The sequence below is a fragment of the Ranitomeya imitator genome, chromosome 1, assembly GCF_032444005.1.
Source record: "Ranitomeya imitator isolate aRanImi1 chromosome 1, aRanImi1.pri, whole genome shotgun sequence".
Classification (NCBI taxonomy): Eukaryota; Metazoa; Chordata; class Amphibia; order Anura; family Dendrobatidae; genus Ranitomeya; species Ranitomeya imitator.
In genome coordinates this window covers 127,128,153-127,154,435 of record NC_091282.1, presented here as the reverse complement: position 1 = coordinate 127,154,435, position 26,283 = coordinate 127,128,153, and the positions used below count along the sequence as shown (strand labels likewise).

General features: G+C 44.0%; 1 protein-coding gene across 1 annotated transcript in view; it reads left to right on the top strand.

Moving 5' to 3' along the window:
• Positions 1-26,283, top strand: part of TNPO1 (transportin 1) — an 81,892-nt gene that overhangs the window by 25,336 nt on the left and 30,273 nt on the right. Inside the window, exons 3-6 of the mRNA XM_069750605.1 lie at positions 17,815-17,964; positions 18,116-18,222; positions 22,206-22,339; positions 23,650-23,731. Of these exons, the coding sequence (XP_069606706.1) occupies positions 17,815-17,964; positions 18,116-18,222; positions 22,206-22,339; positions 23,650-23,731 (473 nt within the window). The remainder of the gene's footprint in view (positions 1-17,814; positions 17,965-18,115; positions 18,223-22,205; positions 22,340-23,649; positions 23,732-26,283) is intronic.

The following is a 26,283-nucleotide window of genomic DNA, read 5'->3' as shown; positions in this document are numbered from 1 at the left end:
TAGAGCTTACAGAACTCCCGATAGACTGTTCAAGATGGGTTTGAGGTCTGATTCCGAGTGTCCACGATGTTCGCATTAACAGGCAGATATGTTGCACATGCTGTGGCATTGCCCTAGATTGTCTGCCTTCTGGACAGTTGTATTGAATCGGATTGAATTGGTATATAGGTGCGTCATTCCCAGAGACTCTGTATATTAGGCTATGTGGAAGAAATAGCAGTGGTATCTATGGTTAAACTGGCGATTGCTAGACTGTTATTCATAGCAAGGAAATTGATAGCTCTGTTCTGGATCAGGGAGGAGCCTCCGACTAGACGAGACTTTCTTACGCAGGCAGATCATATAATTTTATTGGAAAAAAAGTATCTATACTAAGAGAAATAAACTAGATGTATTTCGAAAGATTTGGCAGCCATGGATAGAATGGGATTAGAATTGTGGAGAGGATGCATAATGTTATAGATGATGTTCATACTATACAATTGTATTTGAATTGGGGAAGGAATATCGGATGGGAATTTGGGAAAGCATTAAAGGGGTCTCGAAGGTGGGAGATAGGGAGGGAAAAGGGGGGGGGGAGTTATGTTCATAAAATATGATTATCTGTGAATAACAGCTTGATGTCATTTGTTATCATTGATTTTCCTTAAGGTACCTTCACACTGAACGATATCGCTAGCGACCCGTGACGTTGCAGCATCCTGGCTAGCGATATCGTTCAGTTTGACACGCAGCAGCGATCAGGATCCTGCTGGGAGATCGTTGGTCGCTGCAGAAAGTCCAGAACTTTATTTCGTCGCTGGACTCCCTGCAGACATCGCTGAATCGGCGTGTGTGACGCCGATTCAGCGATGTCTTCACTGGTAACCAGGGTAAACATCGGGTTACTAAGCGCAGGGCCGCGCTTAGTAACCCGATGTTTACCCTGGTTACCAGCGTAAAAGTTAAAAAAACAAACACTACATACTTACCTTCGCTGTCTGTCCCCAGCGCTCTGCTTCTCTGCACTGGCTGTGAGCGCCGGCCAGCTGGAAAGCAGAGCCGTGACGTCACAGCTCTGCTTTCCGGCCGCTGTGCTCATAGTCAGTGCAGGAAAGCACAGCGCCGGGGACAGACAGCGAAGGTAAGTATGTAGTGTTTGTTTTTTTTACTTTTACAATGGTAACCAGGGTAAACATCGGGTTACTAAGCGCGGCCCTGCGCTTAGTAACCCGATGTTTACCCTGGTTACCGGCATCGTTGGTCGCTGGAGAACTGTCTGTGTGACAGCTCTCCAGCGACCAAACAGCGACGCTGCAGCGATCGACATAGTTGTCGGTATCGCTGCAGCGTCGCTTAGTGTGAAGGTACCTTTAATAAAAATTTATCTGATTAACCCCTATCTGACCTCGGACGGGATAGTACGTCCGAGGTCAGATCCCCTGCTTTGATGCAGGGCTCCGCGGTGAGCCCGCATCAAAGCCGGGACATGTCAGCTGTTTTGAACAGCTGACATGTGCCCGCAATAGGTGCGGGCAGAATCGCGATCTGCCCGCACCTATTAACTAGTTAAATGCCGCTGTCAATCGCAGACAGCGGCATTTAACTACCGCATCCGGCCGGGCGGCCGGAAATGACGTCATCGCCAACCCCGTCACATGATCGGGGGTCGGCGATGCGTCTCCATTGTAACCATAGAGGTCCTTGAGACCTCTATGGTTACTGATGACCGGTGGCTGTGAGCGCCACCCTGTGGTCGGCGCTCACAGCACACCTCCATTTCTGCTACATAGCAGCGATCAGCAGATCGCTGCTATGTATCAGAGCCGATCGCGTTGTGCCTGCTTCTAGCCTCCCATGGAGGCTATTGAAGCATGGCAAAAGTAAAAAAAAAAAAAAGTGAAAAAAAAATATAAAAGTTTAAATCACCCCCCCTTTCGCCCCAATCAAAATAAATCAATAAAAAAATCAAATCTACACATATTTGGTATCGCCGCGCTCAGAATCTCCCGATCTATCAATTAAAAAAAAAAGCATTAACCTGATCGCTAAACGGTGTAGCGAGAAAAAAATTCGAAACGCCAGAATTACGTTTTTTAGGTCGCCGCGACATTGCATTAAAATGCAATAACGGGCGATCAAAAGAAAGTATCTGCACCAAAATGCTATCATTAAAAACGTCATCTCGGCACACAAAAAATAAGCCCTCAACCGACCCCAGATCACGAAAAATGGAGACGCTACGAGTATCGGAAAATGGCGCAATTTTTTTTTTTATTTTTTTTAGCAAAGTTTGGAATTTTTTTTCACCACTTAGATAAAAAATAACTTAGTCATGTTATGTGTCTACGAACTCTTAATGACCTGGAGAATCATAATGTCAGGTCAGTTTTAGCATTTAGTAAACCTAGCAAAAAAGCCAAACAAAAAACAAGTGTGAGATTGCACTTTTTTTGCAATTTCACTGCACTTGGAATTTTTTTCCCGTTTTCTAGTACACGACATGCTAAAACCAATGATGTCGTTCAAAAGTGCAACTCGTCCCGCAAAAAATAAGCCCTCACATGGCCAAATTCACGGAAAAATAAAAAAGTTATGGCTCTGGGAAGGAGGGGAGTGAAAAACTAACACGGAAAAATGAAAAATCCCAGGGTCATGAAGGGGTTAAAAAAAAAAAAAAGTAAAATGCTACATATTCAGATTGTTTTTGCTGGAACAAAAATCATTGTTCTCAGCAGCACATCGCCGGTGTAAACTGTAGTTGTGCTGCTAATAACATGATACTGTATTGTGATCTGTTAGTGATCTATTAGTGATCGTTCTATCCCATCATTATTCCTCAGCTGGTGGAAAGAGGCCGGGAAACAAGTGTTGAACACTTCAGTAATCTCGATCAAACTCATTTAGCGGCCTGAACTCAGCGCTTGTAAATACAACAGAAATGCTTTTGTGTGCTGTGCAATGTGTTAGCATTTGGGGCCCCATTTTAAACTTTGCCTAGGTGTAGGGCCCCACTTTGCCTAAAACCGTCCCTGCCTACAAGTTTACAAAGGTATTATATCAGGTATTATATCAGGTATTATATCAGGTATTATATCAGGTATTATATCAGGTATTATATCAGGTATTATATCAGGTATTATATCAGGTATTATATCAGGTATTATATCAGGTATTATATCAGGTATTATATTATACCATGTGACAAGTGGGCCTGTGTAACTTTCAGCCCAAATGCCAGGGCTGAATTTTAGTCTCAGTCCGGCCCTGCCTCACACCTCTCATTTTCACTTCACACCTCTCATTTTCCCCTCAGTATATACATGTTTGTCATCTCCCTTATATATAGTATACACCTGTATGTCATCTCCTGTATATACCTGTATGTCATCTCCCCTGTAAATAGTATATACCTGCTGTATGTCATCTCCTGTATATTGTATATACCTGTGTCATCTCCTGTATATAGTATATACCTGTCATCTCTTCTGTATATAGTATATACCTGTCATCTCTCCTGTATATAGTATATACCTGTCATCTCTCCTGTATATAGTATATACCTGTCATCTCTCCTGTATATAGTATATACCTGTCATCTCTCCTGTATATAGTATATACCTGTCATCTCTCCTGTATATAGTATATACCTGTCATCTCTCCTGTAAATAGTATATACGGGTGTCATCTCCCCTGTATATAGTATATATCTGTATGTCATCTCCTCCTGTATTAGACCGCGTTCACACGTTATTTGGTCAGTATTTTTACCTCCGTATTTGTAAGCTAAATTGGCAGCCTGATAAATCCCCAGCCAACAGGAAGCCCTCCCCCTGGCAGTATATATTAGCTCACACATACACATAATAGACAGGTCATGTGACTGACAGCTGCCGTATTTCCTATATGGTACATTTGTTGCTCTTGTAGTTTGTCTGCTTATTAATCAGATTTTTATTTTTGAAGGATAATTCCTGACTTGTGTGTGTTTTAGGGCGAGTTTCATGTGTCAAGTTGTCTGTGTTGAGTTGCGTGTGGCGACATGCATGTAGCGACTTTTTGTGTCGAGTTGCATGTGACAGGATAGTGTAGCAAGTTGAGTGCAGTACGTTTTGCGCGTGGCGAGTTTTATGTGTGGTGCGTTTTGAGAATGTGCAAGTTTTGTGAGGCAACTTTTGCATGTGTTGCAACTTTTGTGCATGTGGCAATTTTTCCGCGTGCAAGTTTTGCGTGTGGCGAGTTTTCCATGAGGTGAGTTTTGCACATGTGGCTAGTTTTGCGTGAGCCGAGTTTTGCATGTGGCGAATTTTGCGCGTGACGAGTTTTGAGTGGTGACTTTTGTGTTTCTCGACTTTTATGTGGTGAGGTTGGTGTATGTGTGGTGAAATGTGTGCTGAGGGTGGTATATGTGTTCAAGCACGTGGTAGTGTGTGGCGCATTTTGTGTGTGTTCATATCCCCGTGTGTGGTGAGTATCCCATGTCGGGGCCCCACCTTAGCAACTGTACGGTATATACTCTTTGGCGCCATCGCTCTCACTCTTTAAGTCACCGTTGTTCACATCTGGCAGCTGTTAATTTGCATTAACATATTTAAAAAAAAAAAAAAAAAAAATTGTGGATGACGCCAAAGAAATTTTTTTTATTGTGTTTTTATATACATTGGAGCTCTGAGTTTTCTTTCCTCCCGCTGTCAATTCCCACCCCACCATACTTAGAGTCCCGGTGTCCGTCCGTCTCCAGCGATGGGCGCCACCATCTTCCAAAATGGTGGGCGCATGCGCAGTGCACACGCCGAATCGGCCGGCAGATTCATTCCAGGTACATTTTGATCAGTGATCAAAATAAAAATAAAAAAGTAAATAAAGCCCCATAGGTAGGGAAAATAATGAAATAAAGAAAATATATTTTTTATTTTTCCAGTAGGGTTAGGGTTGCAAATGGGGTTAGGGTTGCAATTGGGGGTTAGGGTTGCAATTAGGCTACGAATTAGGCTAAGTGCACATGGTGTGGATTGGCCGCTGCGGGTTCGTGGCAGTTTTCCATCACGTTTACATTACCATGTAAACCTATGGAAAACCAAATCTGCTGTGCCCATGGTGCGGAAAATACCGCGCGGAAACGCTGCGTTGTATTTTCCCCAGCATGCCAATTCTTTGTGCGGATTCCGCAGCATTTTACACCTGTTCCTCAATAGGAATCCGCAGGTGAAATCCTCACAAAAAACAATGGAAATCCACGGTAATTCGCAAGTAATGCGCAGTGCGCTTTACCTGCGGATTTTTCAAAAACTGCGGAAATATCCGCACACGAATCTGCAATGTGGGCACATAGCCTTAACCCCTTTATCCCCAAGGGTGGTTTGCACGTTAATGACCGGGCCAATTTTTACAATTCTGACCACTGTCCCTTTGTGAGGTTATAACTCTGGAACGCTTCAACGGATCCCAGTGATTCTGACATTGTTTTCTGGTGACATATTGTACTTCATGACAATGGTAAAATTTCTTTGATAGTACCTGCGTTTATTTGTGAAAAAAACGGAAATATGGCGAAAATTTTGAAAATTTCGCAGTTTTCCAACTTTGAATTTTTATGCAATTAAATCACAGAGATGTCACACAAAATACTTAATAAGTAACATTTCCCACATGTCTACTTTACATCAGCACAATTTTGGAACCAAAATTTTTTTTTGTTAGGGAGTTATAAGGGTTAAAAGTTGACCAGTAATTTCTCATTTCTACAACACCATTTTATTTTAGGGACCACATCTCATTTGAAGTCATTTTGAGGGGTCTATATGATAGAAAATACCCAAGTGTGACACCATTCTAAAAACTACACCCCTCAAGGTGCTCAAAACCATATTCAAGAAGTTTATTAACCCTTCTGGTGCATCACAGGAATTTTTTTGAATGTTTAAATAAAAATGAACATTTAACTTTTTTTCACAAAAAATTTAATTCAGCTCCAATTTGTTTAATTTTACCAAGGGTAACAGGAGAAAATAGACCCCAAACATTGTTGTACAATTTGTCCTGAGCACGACAATACCCCACATGTGGGGGTAAACCACTGTTTGGGCGCATGGCAGAGCTCGGAAGCGAAGGAGCGCCATTTGACTTTTCAATGCAAAATTGACTGGAATTGAGATGGGACGCCATGTTTCGTTTGGAGAGCCCCTGATGTGCCTAAACATTGAAACCCCCCACAAGTGACACCATTTTGGAAAGTAGACCCCTTAAGGAACTTATCTAGATGTGTGGTGAGCACTTTGACCCACCAAGTGCTTCACAGAAGTTTATAATGTAGAACCGTAAAAATAAAAAATCATATTTTTTCACAAAAATTAACTTTCCGCCCCCAATTTTTTATTTTCCCAAGGGTAAGAGAAGAAATTGGACCCCAAAAGTCGTTGTACAATTTGTCCTGAGTACGCTGATACCCCATATGTGGGGGTAAACCACTGTTTGGGCGGATGGGAGAGCTCGGAAGGGAAGGAGTGCCATTTGGAATGCAGACTTAGATGGAATGGTCTGCAGGCGTCACATTGCGTTTGCAGAACCCCTAATGTACCTAAACAGTAGAAATCCCCCACAAGTGACCCCATATTGGAAACTAGACCCCCATGGAACTAATCTAGATGTGTTGTGAGAACTTTGAACCCCCAAGTGTTTCACTACAGTTTATAACGCAGAGCCGTGAAAATAAAAAATCTTTTTGTTTTCCCACAAAAATTATTTTTTAGCCCCCAGTTTTGTATTTTCCCAAGGGTAACAGGAGAAATTTGACCCCAAAAGTTGTTGTCCAATTTGTCCTGAGTACGCTGATACCCCATATGTTGGGGTAAACCCCTGTTTGGGCACACGGGAGAGCTCGGAAGGGAAGCAGCACTGTTTTACTTTTTCAACGCAGAATTGGCTGGAATTGAGATCGGACGCCATGTCGCGTTTGGAGAGCCCCTGATGTGCCTAAACAGTGGAAACCCCCCAATTATAACTGAAACCCTAATCCAAACACACCCCTAACCCTAATCCCAACAGTAACCCTAACCACACCTCTAACCCTGACACACACCTCACCCTAATCCCAACCCTATTCCCAACTGTAAATGTAATCTAAACCCTAACCGTAACTTTAGCCCCAACCCTAACTGTAGCCTTAACCCTAGCCCCAACCCTAACTGTAGCCTTAACCATAACCCTAGCCCAAACCCTAACCCTAGCCCTAACCCTAACGGAAAAATGGAAATAAATACATTTTTTTAATTTTTCCCTAACTAAGGGGGTGATGAAGGGGGGTTTGATTTACTTTTATAGCGGGTTTTTTAGCGGATTTTTATGATTGGCAGCCGTCACACACTGAAAGACGCTTTTTATTGCAAAAAATATTTTTTGCGTTACCACATTTTGAGAGCTATAATTTTTCCATATTTTGGTTCAGAGTCATGTGAGGTCTTGTTTTTTGCGGGACGAGTTGACGTTTTTATTGGTAACATTTTCGGGCACGTGACATTTTTTGATCGCTTTTTATTCCGATTTTTGTGAGGCAGAATGACCAAAAACCAGCTATTCATGAATTTCTTTTGGGGGAGGCGTTTATACCGTTCCGCGTTTGGTAAAATTGATAAAGCAGTTTTATTCTTCGGGTCAGTACGATTACAGCGACACCTCATTTATATTATTTTTTTATGTTTTGGCGCTTTTATACGATAAAAACTATTTTATAGAAAAAATAATTATTTTTGCATCGCTTTATTCTCAGGACTATAACTTTTTTTTTTTTTTTTTTTTTTGCTGATGATGCTGTATGGCGGCTCGTTTTTTGCGGGACAAGATGACGCTTTCAGCGGTATCATGGTTATTTATATCTGTCTTTTTGATCACGTGTTATTCCACTTTTTGCTCGGCGGTATGATAAAGCGCTGTTTTTTGCCTCTTTTTTTTTTTTTTTCCCCCTTACGGTGTTTACTGAAGGGGTTAACTAGTGGGCCAGTTTTATAGGTCGGGTCGTTACGGACGCGGCGATACTAAATATGTGTACTTTTATTGTTGTTTTTTTATTTAGATAAAGAAATGTATTTAGGGGAATATTTTTTTTTTTTTCATTATTTAGGAATTTTTTTTTTAATTTTTTTTTTACACATTTTGAAAATTTTTTTTTAACTTTTTTACCCTGTCCCAGGGGGGGACATCACAGATCAGTGATCTGACAGTGTGCACAGCACTCTGTCAGATCACTGATCTTACATGCAGCGCTGCAGCCTTCACAGTGCCTGCTCTGAGCAGGCTCTGTGAAGCCACCTCCCTCCCTGCAGGACCCGGATCCGTGGCCATCTTGGATCCAGGGCTGGAGGAAGCAGGGAGGGAGGCGAGACCCTCGCAGCAACGCGATCACATCGCGTTGCTGCGGGGGGCTCAGGGAAGCCCGCAGGGAGCCCCCTCCCTGCGGGAAGCTTCCCTATACCGCCGGCACATCGCGATCATCTTTGATCGCGGTGTGCCAGGGGTTAATGTGCCGGGGGCGGTCCGTGACCGCTCCTGGCACATAGTGCCGGATGTCAGCTGCGATAAACAGCTGACACCCGGCCGCGATCGGCGGCGCTCCCCCCGTGAGCGCCGCCGATCGCGCTGGACGTACTATCCCGTCCGTGGTCATGGGGGCCCACCCCACCTCGACGGGATAGTACATCCCATGTCAGAAAGGGGTTAAAGTTGGAATTAGGGTTAGGCTTGTGGTTAGGGTTAGGGTTGGGCTTGTGGTTAGGGTTGGGCTTGTGGTTAGGGTTAGTGGTAGGTTGGGCTTGTGGTTAGGGTTAGTGGTGTGTTGGGTGTTATGAACAGGTAATTCAGAACCACAATGGACCTTGAAGTTCAGAGCACACAAAGTGACCTGACAATTACCAAAAACATCGGACGAGCTCTGAGACGTGGGAACTCTGCTGACCGCAATCCCTAATCCTAACACACCACACTAGAGGTAGCCGTGGATTGCGCCTAACGCTCCCTATGCAACTCGGCACAGCCTGAGAAACTAACTAGTCCTGAAGATAGAAAAATAAGCCTACCTTGCCTCAGAGAAATTCCCCAAAAGAAAAGGCAGCCCCCCCACATATGACTGTGAGTAAAGATGAAAATACAAACACAGAGATGAAATAGATTTAGCAAAGTGAGGCCCGACTTACTGAATAGACCGAGGATAGGAAAGATAGCTTTGCGGTCAACATAAAAACCTACAAACAACCACGCAGAGGGGCAAAAAGACCCTCCGCACCGACTAACGGTACGGAGGTGCTCCCTCTGCGTCTCAGAGCTTCCAGCAAGCAAGAAAAACCAAAATGGCAAGCTGGACAGAAAATATAGCAAACAAAAGTAACACAAGCAGAACTTGGCTTATGCAGAATTGACAGGCCACAGGAACGATCCAGGAGGAAGCAAGACCAATACTAGAACATTGACTGGAGGCCAGGATCAAAGCACCAGGTGGAGTTAAAGGGAACCTGTCACCTGAATTTGGCGGGACTGGTTTTGGGTCATATGGGCGGAGTTTTCGGGTGTTTGATTTACCCTTTCCTTACCCGCTGGCTGCAATATTGGATTGAAGTTCATTCTCTGTCCTCCATAGTACACACCTGCGCAAGGCAAGATTGCTTTGCGCAGGCGTTTACTATGGAGGACAGAGAATAAACTTCAATCCAATATTGCAGCCAGCATGCAGCCAGCGGGTAAGGAAAGGGTGAATCAAACACCCGAAAACTCCGCCCATATGACCCAAAACCAGTCCCGCCAAATTCAGGTGACAGAGTCCCTTTAAATAGAGCAGCACCTAACGACTTAACCTCAGCACCTGAGGAAGGAAACTCAGAAGCCGCAGTACCACTCTCATCCACCAAAGGAAGCTCATAGACAGAACCAGCCGAAGTACCACTCACAACCACAGGAGGGAGCTTGGCCACAGAATTCACAACAGTTGGGGTTAGGGTTAGTGGTGTGTTGGGGTTAGGGTTAGTGGTGTGTTGGGGTTAGGGTTAGTGGTGTGTTGGGGTTAGGGTTGGAGGTGTGTTGGGGTTAGGGTTGGAGTTAGAATTGAGGAGTTGCCACTGTTTAGGCACATCAGGTAGTCTCTAATCGCGACATGGCGCCTCCATTGATTCCAGCCAATCTTGCATTAAAAAAGTCAAATGGTGCTCCCTCGCTTCCGAGCCCTGACGTGCGCCCAAACAGTGGTTTACCCAAACATATGGGGCATAAGCATATTCAGGAAAAATTGTTCAACTTTGGGGGTCTAATTTCTCCTGTTACCCTTGGAAAAATAAAAAATGGGGGCTAAAAAATTACTTTTGTGGGGGAAAAAGGATTTTTTTATTTTATTTTCACGGCTCTGTTATAAACTTCTGTGAAGCACTTGGGGGTTCAAAGTGCTCACCACACATCTAGAGAAGTTCCTTTGGGGGTCTAGTGTACAAAATGGGGTCAATTGTGGGGGTTTCTACTTTTTAGGCACATCAGGAGCTCTGCAAATGCAACGTGACGCCCACAGACAATTCCATCAAAGTCTGCATTCCAAAACATCACTACTTCCCTTCCGAGCTCTGCCATGCGCCCAAACAGTGGTTTACCCCACATATGGGGTATCGGCGTACTCAGGACAAACTGGACAACAACTTTTGGGGTCCAATTTCTCCTGTTACCCTTGTAAAAATAAAAAAATATGTGGGCTAAAAAATAATTTTTGAGGAAAAAAATGATTTATTTTCATGGCTCTGCGTTATAAACTTCTGTGAAGCACTTGGGGGTTCAAAGTGCTCACCACACATCTAGACATGTTCCTTGGGGGGTCTAGTTTCCAAAATGGGGTCACTTGTGGGGGAGCTCCAATGTTTAGGCACATCGGGGGCTCTCCAAACGCGACATGGTGTCCGCTAAAGATTGGAGCCAATTTTTCATTCAAAAAATCAAATGGCGCTCCTTCCCTTCTGAGCCCTGCCATGTGCCCAAACAGTGATTTCCCCCCCACATATGGGGTATCGGCGTACTCAGGACAAATTGTTCAATAACTTTTGGTGTCCAGTTTCTCCTTTTACCCTTGGGAAAATAAAAAATTGTGGCTAAAACATAATTTTTGTGACTAAAAAGTTAAATGTTCATTTTTTCCTTCCGTGTTGCTTCTGCTGCTGTGAAACACCTAAAGGGTTGCTGTATATACTCGAGCATAAGCCGACCCGAGTATAAGCTGACCCCCCCCCCCCTAATTTTCCCACAAAAAATGGGAAAACTTATTGACTAGTATAAGCCCAGGGTAGGAAATGCAGCAGCTACCGGTGAATTTGAAAAATAAAAATAAATGCTCCATACCGTTCATTATTGCCCCATAGGTGCTCCATATAAAGCTGTGCCATATAGAATGCTCTGCACCGTTGATTATTGCCCCATAGATGTGCCATATAAAGCTGTGCCATATAGTACTCTGCCATATGGAATGCTCTGCACCGTTGATTATTGCCCCATAGATGTGCCATATAAAACTGTGCCATATATAATGCTGCATACTGTTCATTATTGCCCCATAAGATGCTCAATATAAAGCTGTACCATATAGTGCTCTGCACCGTTCATTATTGCCCCAGAGATGCTCCATATAAACTGTACCATATAGTGCTCTGCACCATTCATTATTGCCCCATAGATGTGCCATAGAAAGCTGTGCTGCTGCTGCTGCAATAAAAAAAAAACAAAACAAACTACATACTCACCTCTCTTGCTTGCAGCTCCTCAGCGTCCCGTCTCGGCGTCTCTCCGCACTGACTGTTCAGGCAGAGGGCGTCGCGCACACTATATGTCATCGCACCCTCTGACCTGCACAGTCACTGCAAGAGGACGCGAAGACAGAGCGGCGCCCGGCGGGTGGAACGTGGACAGGTAAATATGACATACTTACCTGCTCCCGGCGTCCCTGGCTCTTTCCCCCGGACAGCTGGTCTCCGGGTGCCGCAGCCTCTTCCTCTGTCAGCGATCACTGGCACCGCTCATTAGATAAATGAATATGCGGCTCCACCCCTATGGGAGTGGAGTCCATATTCATAACTTTAATGAGCGGTCCCACGTGACCGCTGAACAGGGGAAGAGCTGCAGCACCCGAAGACCGTGGGACTGCAGGGACAGCGCCAGGAGCCCCGGAAGCAGGTAAGTATGCCTCAGACCTCTCTCCCCCTCACCCGCCAACCCTGCCGCAGACCGTGACTCGAGTATAAGCCGAGAGGGGCACTTTCAGCCCAAAAATTTGGGCTGAAAATCTCGGCTTATACTCGATTATATACGGTAATTCAAGAAGTTAATGTGGTTTTGAGCACCTTGAGGGGTGCAGTTTTTAGAATGGTGTCACTTTTGGGTATTTTTAGCCATATAGACCCCTCAAACTGACTTCAAATGTGAGATGGTCCCTAAAAAAAAAATTTAAAAAAATGTATCTTGTTGAGAAAAATTAAAAATCCCTGGTCAAATTTTACTCTAATAACTTCCTAGCAAAAAAAAAAAATGTAGTTTCCAAAATTGTGCTGATGTATAGTAGACATGTGGGTGTTGTTGTTTATTAACTACTTTGTCACTTAACTCTGGTTTAACAGAATAAAATTTCAAAATTTTGAAAATTGTGAAATTTTCAGTTTCTTTCTCTCCAAATTTCCGTTTTTTTTCCACAAACGCAAAAATTATCGACCTAAATTTACCACTATCATGAAGCTCAATATGTCACGAAAAAACTGTCTCATCGCTAGGATCCGTTGAAGCATTCCTGAGTTTTTGCCTCATAAAGGGACACTGGTCAGAATTGCAAAAAATGGCCAGGTCATTAAGGTCAAAATAGGCTGGGTCATGAAGGGGTTAAATTTCAGTCAGAAGTATGCAAATAACATCTAAACAAGCCTGATGTATTTTGGAAACAAGTTCTGTTGACCAATGAGGTTTTTTTTTTTTTTTTTTCAAATAGAACTCTTTAGCCACAATGTCCAAAGATGTGTGGCGGAAAGAACATTCCGCCAACCGTTAAGTATGGGCGTGGAACAATCATGCTTTGGGGTTGTTTTGCAGCCAATGGGACGGGGAACATTTCACAGGTAGGGGGAAGAATGGATTCAATGAAATTTCAACAAATTCTTGATGCAAACATGACACCATCTGTAAAAAAGCTGAAGCTGAAAAGAGGATGGCTTCTACAAATAGATAATGATTAGTGATGAGCGAGTGTACTCCTGGCTCGGGTTTTCTCGAGCACGCTCTGGTGACCTCCGAGTATTTTAGTGTTCGGAGATTTAGTTTTCATCCCCGGCAGCTGAATGATTTACAGCTATTAGCCAGCCTGAGTACATGTGGGGGTTGCCTGGTTGCTATGGAATCCCCACATGTAATCAAGCTGGCTAATAGCTGTAAATCATTCAGCTGCCGGGGATGAAAGCTAAAAAAAATACTCGGCGGTCACCCGAGCAGGCTCGGGAAAACCCGAGCAACTAGTACACTTGCTCATCACTAATAATGATACAAAACACATCAAAATTCACAATAGACTACCTCCAAAGGCGCAAGCTGAAGGTTTTACAATGGCCCTCACAGTCCCCTGATCTGAACATCATTGAAAATCTGTTGCTGGACCAAAAAATAGCAGTGCATGCAAGACGAGCCAGGAATCTCACAGAACGGGAAGAAGGGATGAAAATTCCTCAAACAAGAGTTGCAAGACTATTGGTGGGACACACAAAAGAAAAAAGGTTGCAAGCTGGGATACTGTAAAACTGGGGTGCTGCTAGGTACTAACCATGCAGGGTGCCAAAAAAGGAATCGGGGCTGCTGCTTTTGCTGCACTAGTGGCCAGTGGAAGTCCTACTTTTTTTTTTTTTTCTCCCACATATGGTGCCTTCTACATTTTGTAGTTTTAAAAATAAAAAAAAATTAGAACTGAATATGCCATTAAAGGGAAACTGTTGGCGTGTTTTTGCTATGGATCTGATCGCAGCACCATATAGGGGCAAAGAGCCTGATTGTAGTGATGTACCACTTAGTGGTGTGGTTTTGATAGAATCTCTGATGTAGCAGTGGACAGTGCAGAGCTGTATATAACCCTGTTCACACCAATAGCGGCATTTTCAGCCACTGCTAATTAGTGGTGGGGCCAGTATTACGCCGCCTTGCTGAACTACCTGGTTTGCAACACCTAGTCCTGTAACGATGATCTCCTGGTAATTAAACACTGATTGGATTTAAACTGCAGCATGCTGCCCATTAAGTGACACATTGCTGGAATCTGGTTTTCTGCCCCTATTATGCTGTTGTCAGATTAAATGGAAAAAACCTGCTGACAAATTCCATTTAAAAGAGTGTTGTTCATGATCGAATCTTGTGTGTTACTCATATTTTAGGTATGATTATGAAATGTTTTTTTTTTTTCCCCCAGCTGTGTGCGCCACAGAATACAAAACATGTTGTAGATTCTTAGATCTTCTGTAGTCTGATTTTCTGGCATTTGTGTGAAGGCTGCACGTCTGTAGTTGTGGCTGTCCTGGGCAGAGACTTGGAGCAGAGCTGCGCTTTGAATCTAGCGGTGACATCGTCACTAGCCCAACCACGTATACTGCAGGCATATGACCCCTCCGGGGGCACCGCTAATGGAAACGTACAGGAGGAAATAATATAGGGAGGTTTCTTTGCTTGTTACACTTAGTTAAAGTGGATGTACTGTTATTGGCTGTAAGTGCATTGTGGGTGTGTCAGTGAGCCCTGCCTCATTAATGGCCACACCCCTAGTGCACTTCCTGTTTCATTTGCATGTGACTTCTATGTTATTTCTCATGGCTAACACTTCAGATCTGTATGATATTTAGAGTTTCTGTTGGAGGATAAGTACCTCTTACAGCATATACCATTATACCATTATTTTGATGTACAAAATACATCCGGACAGGTTCCCTTTAAGAGATGTTGAGAAAATAGGCTTATTTGGTACCTAAACTACCACAACTGTTTTTACTATTCTGATAACTATGTGCCCCCCATGGTGTGTTCTCCTGTGAGGCGTGGGAGCCAGGGCAGCCTTTGTATTGCTGTACAATGTCAGCAGCAATATTGTATTTGTGCTGGGATTATTCCTCGCCATGAGCGCGATTACTGCGAACCCACCTGCTTGTGTCCTACAGCGCATAATCGTATGAAGACGGTGACACAGGTCTTCATCAGTGTGCCATACAGCCAGGGGTCGGAGAGAAGAGAACACTCCGGCATTCTAGAAAACCCATGTTATGCCACGTCGTGTTCCAGATTGTCAGAGATCTCCCATTGTGGCCTGATTGTTGGCAGAAAAACAATTGTGGTGCGGCGTGTGCTGTAAAGGGAACCTGTCACCCCCAAAATCGAAGATGAGCTAAGCCCACCAGCATCAGGGGCTTATCACATTCTGTAATGCTGTAGATAAACCTCCGATGTATCCTGAAAGATGAGAAAAAGAGGTTAGATTATACTCACCTGGGCAGGCGGTCCTGGTCCGGTCCAATCCTGGGCCTCCCATCTTCTTACGATCACATCCTCTTCTTTGCTTCCTGCCACGGCTCATGCACAGGTGTACTTTATCTGCCCTGTTGAGGACCTCTCACCTTTCCCGGCGCCTGCGCACTTTAGTACTTGTTCTGACCTCAACAGGGCAAAGTACGCCGGAGCGTGACTACAAGAAGAGGACGTTATCCTATGAAGATAGGAGGCATCGGACCGGACCGCCCCCCCCCCCAGGTGAGTATAATATAACGTCATTTTCTCATCTTTCAGGTTACATCGGGGGCTTATCCACAGCATTACAGAATGCTGTAGATAAGCCCCTGATGCTGGTGGGCTTAGCTCACCTTCGATTTTGGGGGTGACAGGTTCCCTTTTAAAAACGGGTTCAGTCATTAAAGGTCATGGTTTTTTTTTTTTTAAAGGAAAAATAAAAATCCATTATATTAATTAATTAAAAAAAAAAAAAAAAAATCAAAATCAATCTACTTTATAATTGTCTAAGGGTCACTTCCATCTTTCTGTCCTTCTGTCTTTCTGTCACGGATATTCATTGGTCACGGCTTCTGTCTGTCATGGAATCCAAGTCGCTGATTGCTCATGGCAAAATGCCCACGACCGTTGCCACGACCAATCAGCGACAGGCGCAGTCCGGCAGCAACATGGCTGTTCCTTCCTCCCCGCAGTCAGTGCCCGCTCCATACCTAGCGGCGGCGACACGCATCGGGCACTTCCACAGGCTCCCCCACCACATGGTTGTCGTAAGTATCGCTCCATCAGGCTTTGGTCTTTGGTTTATGGGTATGCTTCTTGGGTCATATGCGCATCTAGCTCACTGATTTCTCGTGGGCTATTAAATTGCCCCCATGGGTCTCGCTTTACTAGAGACTATGGGCCCTTGCTTATATTGAAGCCCCCGCGATTTGTTCATGTCTTGTACATAGGATACGGACGGCTTATTCGCTAGTAGGCTTGCCTTACTCTGACACTATTATGTGTTGCTTTATTATTGCCATTTACTGTGTGGTTTACTTATATTAACTACTTTTATTCTATGTACTTTGCATGGTTTATAAATCTAGCCTTAAAGTACCGTCACACTCAGCAACTTTCCAACGATCACGACCAGCGATACGACCTGGCCGTGATCATTGGTAAGTCGTTGTGTGGTCGCTGGAGGGCTGTCACACAGACAGCTTTCCATCGACCAACGATGCCGAAGTCCCCGGGTAACCAGGGTAAACATCGGGTTACTAAGCGCAGGGCCGCGCTTAGTAACCCGATGTTTACCCTGGTTACCATTGTAAATGTAAAAAAAAAAAACAGTACATACTTACATTCCGGTGTCTGTCACGTCCCTCGCCGTCAGCTTCCCGCACTGACTGTGAGCGCCGGACGGCCGTAAAGCAAAGCACAGTGGTGACGTCACCGCTGTGCTTTATGGCCGCCCGGCGCTCACAGTCAGTGCGGGAAGCTGACGGCGAGGGACGTGACAGACACCGGAATGTAAGTATGTACTGTTTTTTTTTTTTTACATTTACAATGGTAACCAGGGTAAACATCGGGTTACTAAGCGCGGCCCTGCGCTTAGTAACCCGATGTTTACCCTGGTTACCAGTGAACACTTCGCTGGATCGGCGTCACACACGCCGATTCAGCGATGTCAGCGGGTGATCTAGCGACGAAATAAAGTTCTGGCCTTCTAGCTCCGACCAGCGATCTCCCAGCAGGATCCTGATCTCTGCTGTGTGTCAAACACAATGATATCGCTATCCAGGACGCTGCAACGTCACGGATCGCTATCGTTATCGTTGTAATGTTGTTCAGTGTTCAGAAGGTACCTTTACTTGTACTTTTTGATACTGTGACACCCTGGGTAGAGGCCTTCTTGGTTCTATTTTGAGCCATATGTGTTGTGGTGATGTAATTTTTTTGACTCTTTAAATGTTTTTATATGTTTTGGTCTGCTTTGTACTTCAATAAAATATTTTGAATATTTAAGGTGATCCTTGGTATCGGTCAATAGCTTTCTTCTTTTGTTTATTCTCTGTATTTGTTATATTGACCTCAGGTGTATCCCTGTGTTATGGTGTGGTGCCCTCTATAAAATCACGCCAATGTATTCTGATTGGCTGTGGAAGTCACATGGCTAATGGTTGTGCCGTCATCCATGCCGGACTGATGGATTGTATCAGTGACATGTTGGCCGTATCCTCAGGACATGTCTGTAGCTTGGAGTGTACGGAAGATGAAGCAGAAGTCCTATAATCCTATGTAACAATCTGTAAACTTTCTCTTTTCCAGATGAACCTACAAGGTCTTTGAGCGGGCTGATCCTAAAAAATAACGTAAAGGCTCATTTTCACAATTTTCCAAATGGCGTGACGGATTTTATTAAGAGTGAATGTTTGAATAACATCGGCGACGCGTCTCCACTTATTAGAGCCACAGTGGGTATGTGCTTTGTGTTTTTTGTTAGTTGGTTTTTCCCCCTTCCCCTACAAACTTTACAATAACGTTGCTTCCTTGGTTATGTAAGCCTAAAAACAGAGATTTTTTTATAAACCTTTTTTATATTTACTTTTTTTTTTTTTTTTTATTTCAGGTATCCTAATCACAACAATCGCATCAAAGGGTGAGCTGCAAAATTGGCCAGAGCTCTTGCCAAAATTATGTGGTCTTCTGGATTCTGAAGATTACAACACATGTGAGGTGGGTGTTTTTTCTAGTCTTGTTGCAGGCTCCAGCAATGGCGTAAAGCTTTTACGTGAGCACTTTTGCTAAGTACTTACAATGTCGGGCACAAAGGCAATGTTAGAACTTTGCATCTATACTTAACCCCTTCCCGCTGCAGCATTTTTTCGGTTTTGCTTTTTCGTTTTTCACTCCCCTCTTTCCCAGAGCCATAACTTATTTATTTTTCTGTCAGTATGGTCATGTGAGGGCTTATTTTTTGCAGGATGAGTTGTACTTTTGAACAATGCCATTGGTTTTACGATGTCTTTTACTAGAAAACGGGAAAAAAATTTCAGGTGCGGTGAAATTGCAAAAAAAAGTGCAATCCCACACTTTTTTGATTGGCTTTTTTGCTAGGTTCACTAAATACTAAAATTGACCTGTCATTATGATTCTCCAGGTCATTACGAGTTCATAGACACCAAACATGTCTAGGTTATTTTTTATCTAAGTGGTGAAAAAACATTCAAAACTTTGCTAAAAAGAAGGAAAAAAAATGCGCCATTTTCCGATACCCGTAGCGTCTCTATTTTTCATGATCTGGGGTCGGATGAGGGCTTAATTTTTGCGTGCCGAGCTGACGTTTTTAATGATGCCACTTTTGTGCAGATACGTTCTTTTTATCGCCCATTATTGCATTTTAATGCAATGTCGCAGCAACCAAAAAAACGTAATTCTGGCGTTTCGAATTTTTTTTTTTTCTCACTACACCGTTAAGCAATCAGGTTAATGCTTTTTTTTTTTTTTTTTTTTTTTTCCATTATTGATCGGGCGATTCTGAACGTGGCATTACCAAATATGTGTAGGTTTGATTTTTTTATTTTATTTGGGATGGGGCGAAAGGGGGGTGATTTAAACTTTCATATATTTTTTTATTTTTTTCATATTTTTAAAAACCTTTTTTTTAACTTGTGCCATGCTTCAATAGCCTCCATGGGAGGCTAGAAGCTGGCACCACTCGATCGGCTCAGCTACATACCAGCGATCATTAGATCGCTGCTATGCAGCAGAAATGCAGGCTTGCTATGAGCGCCAACCACAGGAGGGCGCTCACAGCAGGCCGGCATCAGTAACCATAGAGGTCTCAAGGACCTCTATGGTTACCACTCTGATGCATCGCCGATCATGTGACTGAGTCGGTGATGAGGTAATTTCCGGCCACGTGGCCGGAAGCTCCGGTTAAATGCCGCTGTCGGCGTTTGACAGCGGCATTTAACCGGTTAAAGGGAACCTGTCACCCCCCCCCCCCCCCCAGGCGTTTGTAACTAAAAGAGCCACCTTGTGCAGCACTAATGCTGCATTCTGTCTAGGTGGCTTTTAGTTATTGGTGCTGTAACTTCAGAAATAATCCATTTTATAATTTGTCCCAAATACTTTTCTTCAGTCCTACTTTTCTTCAGTCCTGGAGGCAGGTCTTTCCCCCCATGCTGCAAACGCAGCACCGCCGTCACTAATGCCCTCTTGGTGCCGGGCGCCGCCTCCTCAGTGCTGTTTTCAAATGAGCCGGCGCCTGCGCTCTTTTCTCCTGCCTTGGGCAAGCACAGTGAGCGCTGCCTGACTACTGTCCTCATATGCAGTCCAGCTGACTGCGCCTGTGCGGATGCCCTGCCCGAGATCCCGCCCCGCAGTGTCTTCTTATTTACTCTCACTGCGGGGCTGGGCTTCCTGGGCATGCGCTGTGCATATCTTCGCCTCTCACTCATCTCCCTCCGCCTTCTTCAGACTTTGCGGCGTCAGCTGATCACGAAGCGCATGCCATGGCGATTAGGGATCAGCTGCAAAACAGTTGACATGTCGCGACTTTGATGTGGGCTCACCGCCGGAGCCCACATCAAAGCAGGAGACCCGACATGCGCAGTACTATTACTGCGCATGTCAGCAAGGGGTTAAGCATTGTTTACGGGAACCTTAAAAGACCCTTGAATTTTGCTGAGTAATGCTCTAATGTATTACAGGGCACATAGATTTCTGCATATTGTGTATATCATGCTCGCCTCTGTTGCTGTAGCACTTCTCTCCTAGAATAATGATGCAATCTGTTTATTTCCACCAAAAATTCTTCTGCTTTCCAGATGTTGGGATAATAAGCCAAAGTTTCTGCTTTCTCCTGGGAGATGTGGAATGCAGATAACAAACCCCATTCTGACATTTCTATATACAGTTTATATCTGTAGGGGGATGCAGTGTACATCTTCAAGAATGAAAACCGATACTTAAAGGGAAAAGGCGATTCATTCTGCCCAAACCACAGGCAGCATGAGCCGGAGCCTGTTTATGGGATGGCGGACAGTTTTTTTGTTTGTTTGTTTTTTTTTTTTCTCTAAACGCTCTGACATTTCGGGGAATTCATAGTTTAAAGGTCCGGCCAGAGACAATAGCCAGAAATGTGACTACTCCGGCACGCTGCCCTGCATCAGCCCAGTTGATTGATAGGTCTCTCCCTATATACACACATGGAGGAAGACCTGTCAATCAAACCGGGGGCAGGGCTGGACTAGTCTTGTTTCTTCTAGTCCACGAGTATGTCTTCCCTGAAACACAGGAGCGCTTTCAGAGATTACACCAGGCTGCAATCCTGCAGCCAGGCTCTGATTAATGGTTTGGGCAGCATGAATTGATTAACGAGTAGCTAATTTTTTATTTTCTTTTTCCAGTTTCTTTTTTTTTTTTTCATTGTTCAAACCCCCCTATAGTGCCAACATATTCTGTAGCCCTTTACATGACTTGAGCAGAGATTAAAAGACCTTACAGAATAAAATTAATCACGTAAATCAACAGATAAAGAGGAGTGAGGGTCCTGCATTGGTGGTCCGAACTGTGCTCTCGGATGCCTCTAGCAAACAGCTTTTCCTCCACAGCATCAAAGAGGCGCCGGGGTTCTGAGTCTGGATTAATCAGGTGATCTGGCTAGCTTTAGAGCAGGGCTTACAAGCTGTGCAGCAAAGAGTTTGCGAGCGCTTCTTGTCTGGGAAACGATTGCAGTAGTTGGTGCTGACACAGGCAATGAGCAGTCTGAAATAGAATTACAAATCCCTTCATTCTTGAGACCGAGGATTTTTATTAACGGGTAAGCTGCAAAGTTTTTACAACAACTTCACACTTTTACCCATTTTGCCAAGTTACTTGCATTGAACTTGAGGGTTTAAATAAAAATGTGCCGATCAGGCAAAATTCAAACTTGTGTGGATTTTCCCGAGAACTTCATTTTACAGAGAAGTTATTTTCTGTGAATTAAATGTTTCTTACTTTGTTGTGTGATCTCTCCAGAGTATAAGGCTATATTCACACTTTGCGGATTTTGCTGCGGATCCGCAGCGGATTTGACCGCTGCGGATCTGCAGCAGTTTCCCATGAGTTTACAGTACAGTGTAAACCTATGGGAAACAAAAAACGCAGTGCACACTCACTTCTTTTCTGCGGATTTTCACCTGCTCCAATAGGAAACTGCAGATGAAAATCCGCAGAAGAAACCGCAGTAAAAACCACGATAAATCCGCAGTAAAAACCATGACGGGTTTTCACTGCGGATTTTGGATTTCTGCTGCGGAAAAATCCGCAGTGGAATCTGCAAAGTGTGAACATAGCCTTATAACTGTAAGATGCTAAAACAATAAAATCCTTGCAGTCACTTCACATGTCCAGCTCCCCCACCCCCCACAATCACTGTCCACTCCTCCTCACCTTTAGGGGAGATAAGTAAAGTCTATTTTGGTATTTTTGTCACACATTTTTAGTTTTGCCTTTTCTAAGGCAGAATAAATGCAGACATTCTCTCTGGCTGTGAGGCGTATTCTGCCACAAGTAGATTCATGGGTGATCACATAAGACCATTTCTGTATGTGATGAGAGGTACTGTCAGTGATCTCCATCTGTTTTGTCCCTTCCTATATCCTGGCCGTGCTGTAACCTGTGACGACTACAGGTGATTTTCTCTAAAGTTGGTTCTCTTCTTTTTCCAGGGAGCTTTCGGGGCCCTTCAGAAAATCTGTGAAGACTCTGCTGAGATTTTAGACAGCGACGTTTTGGAGCGGCCTCTCAATGTTATGATCCCCAAGTTCTTGCAGTTCTTTAAGCATAGTAGTCCAAAAATAAGGTGCTCTCATTAAATTAAAATTCTAACCTCTGTGTTACTAATAATTCCTGTTAATCAATTGTGTATTTTTTTTAATTTTTTTTTTTTTACTAATGACACTGCACTCAGATGGTCATGTAATTCTTGCAGATGGCTTATAACGAATGCCCAAAATATGATTGGATCCTGTTGTTTGACACTTATCTTTTTTGACAAGTTTACATACGTTTTAATTTAAAGATACAGAGATATATATATTTATTATTTTTTTTAAAATTAGTAATCCATGATAAATAGATGTGGCTAGGTGCGTTATTATTGCTTCACCCCAAAGTTCAGTAATTGTCTTTACTTTGAGAATTATAGAGAAAAGATTAAAGGGAATTTGTCAGCAGTTTTTTTGCTGATTAACCTGAAGATCCCATGAGGTAGGGGTTAAAACAGATTTTCACAATGGCTCTTATCAAGCGCTGTGGTTTTGCTTGCAATGATGGTTTTATCACCAGGACCTTATCATTGTTGGAAAGAGCAGCATGCTTACTAGTCCAACTCCGCCCCCTTCCCCTGTGATGAGCAGCTCACTGTCTATGGACATTGTATACAGAGAGCATGGTGTGGGGCAACGCTGAGCTCTGCTGTATTGTGAGTTTTTTTAGATTTGTTACAAAAGCTGCACTTGGTAAGCTAAATGATACATCGCTGGATTCTGAGTCTGACAGATTCTGACAGATAACAAGTGAGACTTGTTATGACAGACCAGTAGCATATCTTTTTTCCGTGTGAAACGTGAATGTGTGGACACGTGTAACTCTTAGGACTGAGAAATAGTTTGTAAATCTGCACTAGATTAGTTATTCACCTAGTTAGAACTAGAATAAGTGTGATTTAGGGTGATGTAGTAGTAATGCAATTAGTCACATTTATTTTTAGTGTGTTTTTTTTAATTACAGTAAGTATCATTCTATAAATATATCTTTGGTAACTGAATGCCGTAGGATTGGGATGGATCTAATACTGTCCAAATGGGTCCATGTACAGTTACATTTTATGGGAGCCGGGATGAACATTAACTGAAGGAGGAAAAAAAAATGTACCTCGTCATGTGGATAATGAAGTGCACTATTTCCATAGTGCAGGTCATGATCTCGGATAGTCAGTATTAGTCACGGTAGTAGTTACCTCTCTGAGCATTTGCGCCTGTCTCCTTCTCTGACGTTGCATTGGGTGGGGAGTAAGAAGACACAACGTTAACGTGCAGTGTAATTGGATGGACGGACCTGTCGGCCATGCTGTGACTCTTACAAGTATAATGCTTGTCTGTTCCCATGTAGGTCGCATGCTGTTGCCTGTGTTAATCAGTTCATCATTGGAAGAACCCAAGCACTTATGCTGCATATTGACTCATTTATTGAGGTAGGAGCCTACAAGTAAAATGCTAGAAATGGAAGGTATAAATTGGACGGTAGACATGTGGTGACACCTTTAGCCGGTCGCATCACAAACATTCCCAATAAATGGCCTTTCCTAGACGCTGCGGCTGCTCACAGTCCTCCATTTGTTCATCACGTTGGGTTATAGGTTGAATGCCATGGGTTGCTGACCTTCTTCTCCCATCAGTGAAATTGGATCAAGAAGGTTTGGGGGTCTGCCGCGATGTCTTACGTTATCAAGCAATTATGCGCTCAAGAACGGCTCTGCGTGATGTCAGATCTAAATGACACCACTATTCTTTGGTCTTGCTGCTACCGTCATGCACTCGCTCCCTCCGTTCCTGTATCAGCCATACGGCAATGTACAGTCATGGACAAAAGTTATCAAACTGACCACTTTTTTTTCCAAACTTTGCTGCTTCAGTGTTGTGCTTCAGTCAGTGTGGTTACTGGAGTATTAATATCAGCTTTTCAGAAGTTCTAAACTGGATGCATTTGTCAGTAACCGTTTATGTAAAGACTCAATATTCACTATTTTACAAGACTTCTGTAATTCTCCCTGGCAGCTGGATATCCGCTTCTGGGTCAACTCCTGACAGCCCTTCCTTACCTAATCCGTGCTTAGTTTATCACAGATAGTGACTTTTGTCTCCCCACTTTTTGAGGATTGACCACAGGTAATCAATGGGATTGAGATCTGTGGTGTTTCCTGTCCAGAGATCCAAAAATTCAATGTTTTTAGTTATAGCTTTTGCCTTTTTGCATTGTGCTCCATCCTCCTGGAAGCTCCCAGATGTCCTGAACAGGCTGAACTGGGCTTGATCAGAGAAAATAACTTTTCCCCAGTCCTTCCCAATCCCATACTTCTACAGAATGATTGTCGGAAGAAAAGTTGATCGCTGCCATGAGTTCTTTTCATCTATGGAGGGGGCTCACTCATAATTTTGCCGAAGAACACTTAAAGGGAACCTGTCACCCCCGAAAATCGCGGGTGAGGTAAGCCCACCAGCATCAGGGGCTTATCTGCAGCATTCTGTAATGCTGTAGATAAGCCCCCAATGTTACCTGAAAGAGGAGAAAAAGACGTTATATTATACCCACCCAGGGGCGGTCCTGTTGCTGGTCCGGTCGGATGGGTGTCTCTGGTCCGCTGCGGCGCCTCCTATCTTCATTACAAGATGTCCTCTTCTGATCTTCAGCCACGGCTCCGGCGCAGGCGTACTTTGCTCTGCCCTGTTGAGGGCAGAACAAAGTACTGCAGTGCGCAGGCGCCGGGCCTCTCTGACCTTACCGGCGCCTGCGCACTGCAGTACTTTGTCTGCCCTCAAGAGGGCAGAGCAAAGTACACCTGCGCTGGAGCCGTGGCTGAAGATCAGAAGAGGACGTCTTGTAATGAAGATGGGAGGCGCCGGAGCGGACCAGAGACGCCCGTTTGACCAGACCGCAGCGGGACCGCCCCTGGGTGAGTATAATCTAACGTCTTTTTCTCCTCTTTCAGGTTACATCGGGGGCTTATCTACAGCATTACAGAATGCTGCAGATAAGCCCCTGATGCCAGTGGGCTTGCCTCACCCGCGATTTTCGGGGTGACAGGTTCCCTTTTAATAAACCTCTTCCAGAAGCACCTCACCAACAATCCAGGAGCAAAATTTGTGATTAAGAAAGCTTTTTCAAGCATTATGGAGACAAGGCAAAAGTTATAATGAAGTTGCTCGGTGAGTAAAATATTAACATTTTGGATCCTTGGCCAGGAAATTCCCCAGGCCTCAACTTCATTGAAAACCTGTAGCCCGTTATCAAAAAGGACAAACAGAAGCACAGATCAGATCACTGATATTGTGATATAACCCCAAGCACTGATGAAGTAGGAATGGGGTGTTAGCAAGATTTGGTCCAGAAGCTGTTGCTTCTGCAATTCATTATGTTCTATTTCATTCATCTATTACTACTACATTATAAATGGATTTGTGCATTTGGGGGTCTTTGTTTCAGATTCACATTCAATGGAACTTAGTTCTGTATGTATATATGCCAATGGGGTACATTAATCGCAGCCATGTCCACTGAGCTCTGGGTACGGCGCAGCGCGGTGGTTTCTTACCCTCGATCATCAGAGCTGTTCAGTTCATATTCCAAACGCTATGCAGGTCAAATAGATTATTGTAAGACCTCATTAGCATGTCCATATTTATACACATATGTGAGATATGATACCTGTGTGATTAGTATGACCAGGCTATGGTCAGTGTGATCAGTGTCGCCAGGCTATGGTTAGTGTGATTGGCGTCACCAGGCTATGGTTAGTGTGATCGGTGTCACCAGGCTATGGTTAGTGTGATCGGCGTCACCAGGTTATGGTTAGTGTGATCGGCGTCGCCAGGCTATGGTTAGTGTGATCGGCGTCACCAGGCTATGGTTAGTGTGATCGGTGTCACCAGGCTATGGTCAGTGTGATCGGCGTCACCAGGCTATGGCTAGTGTGATCGGCGTCACCAGGCTATGGTTAGTGTGATCGGCGTCACCAGGCTATGGTCA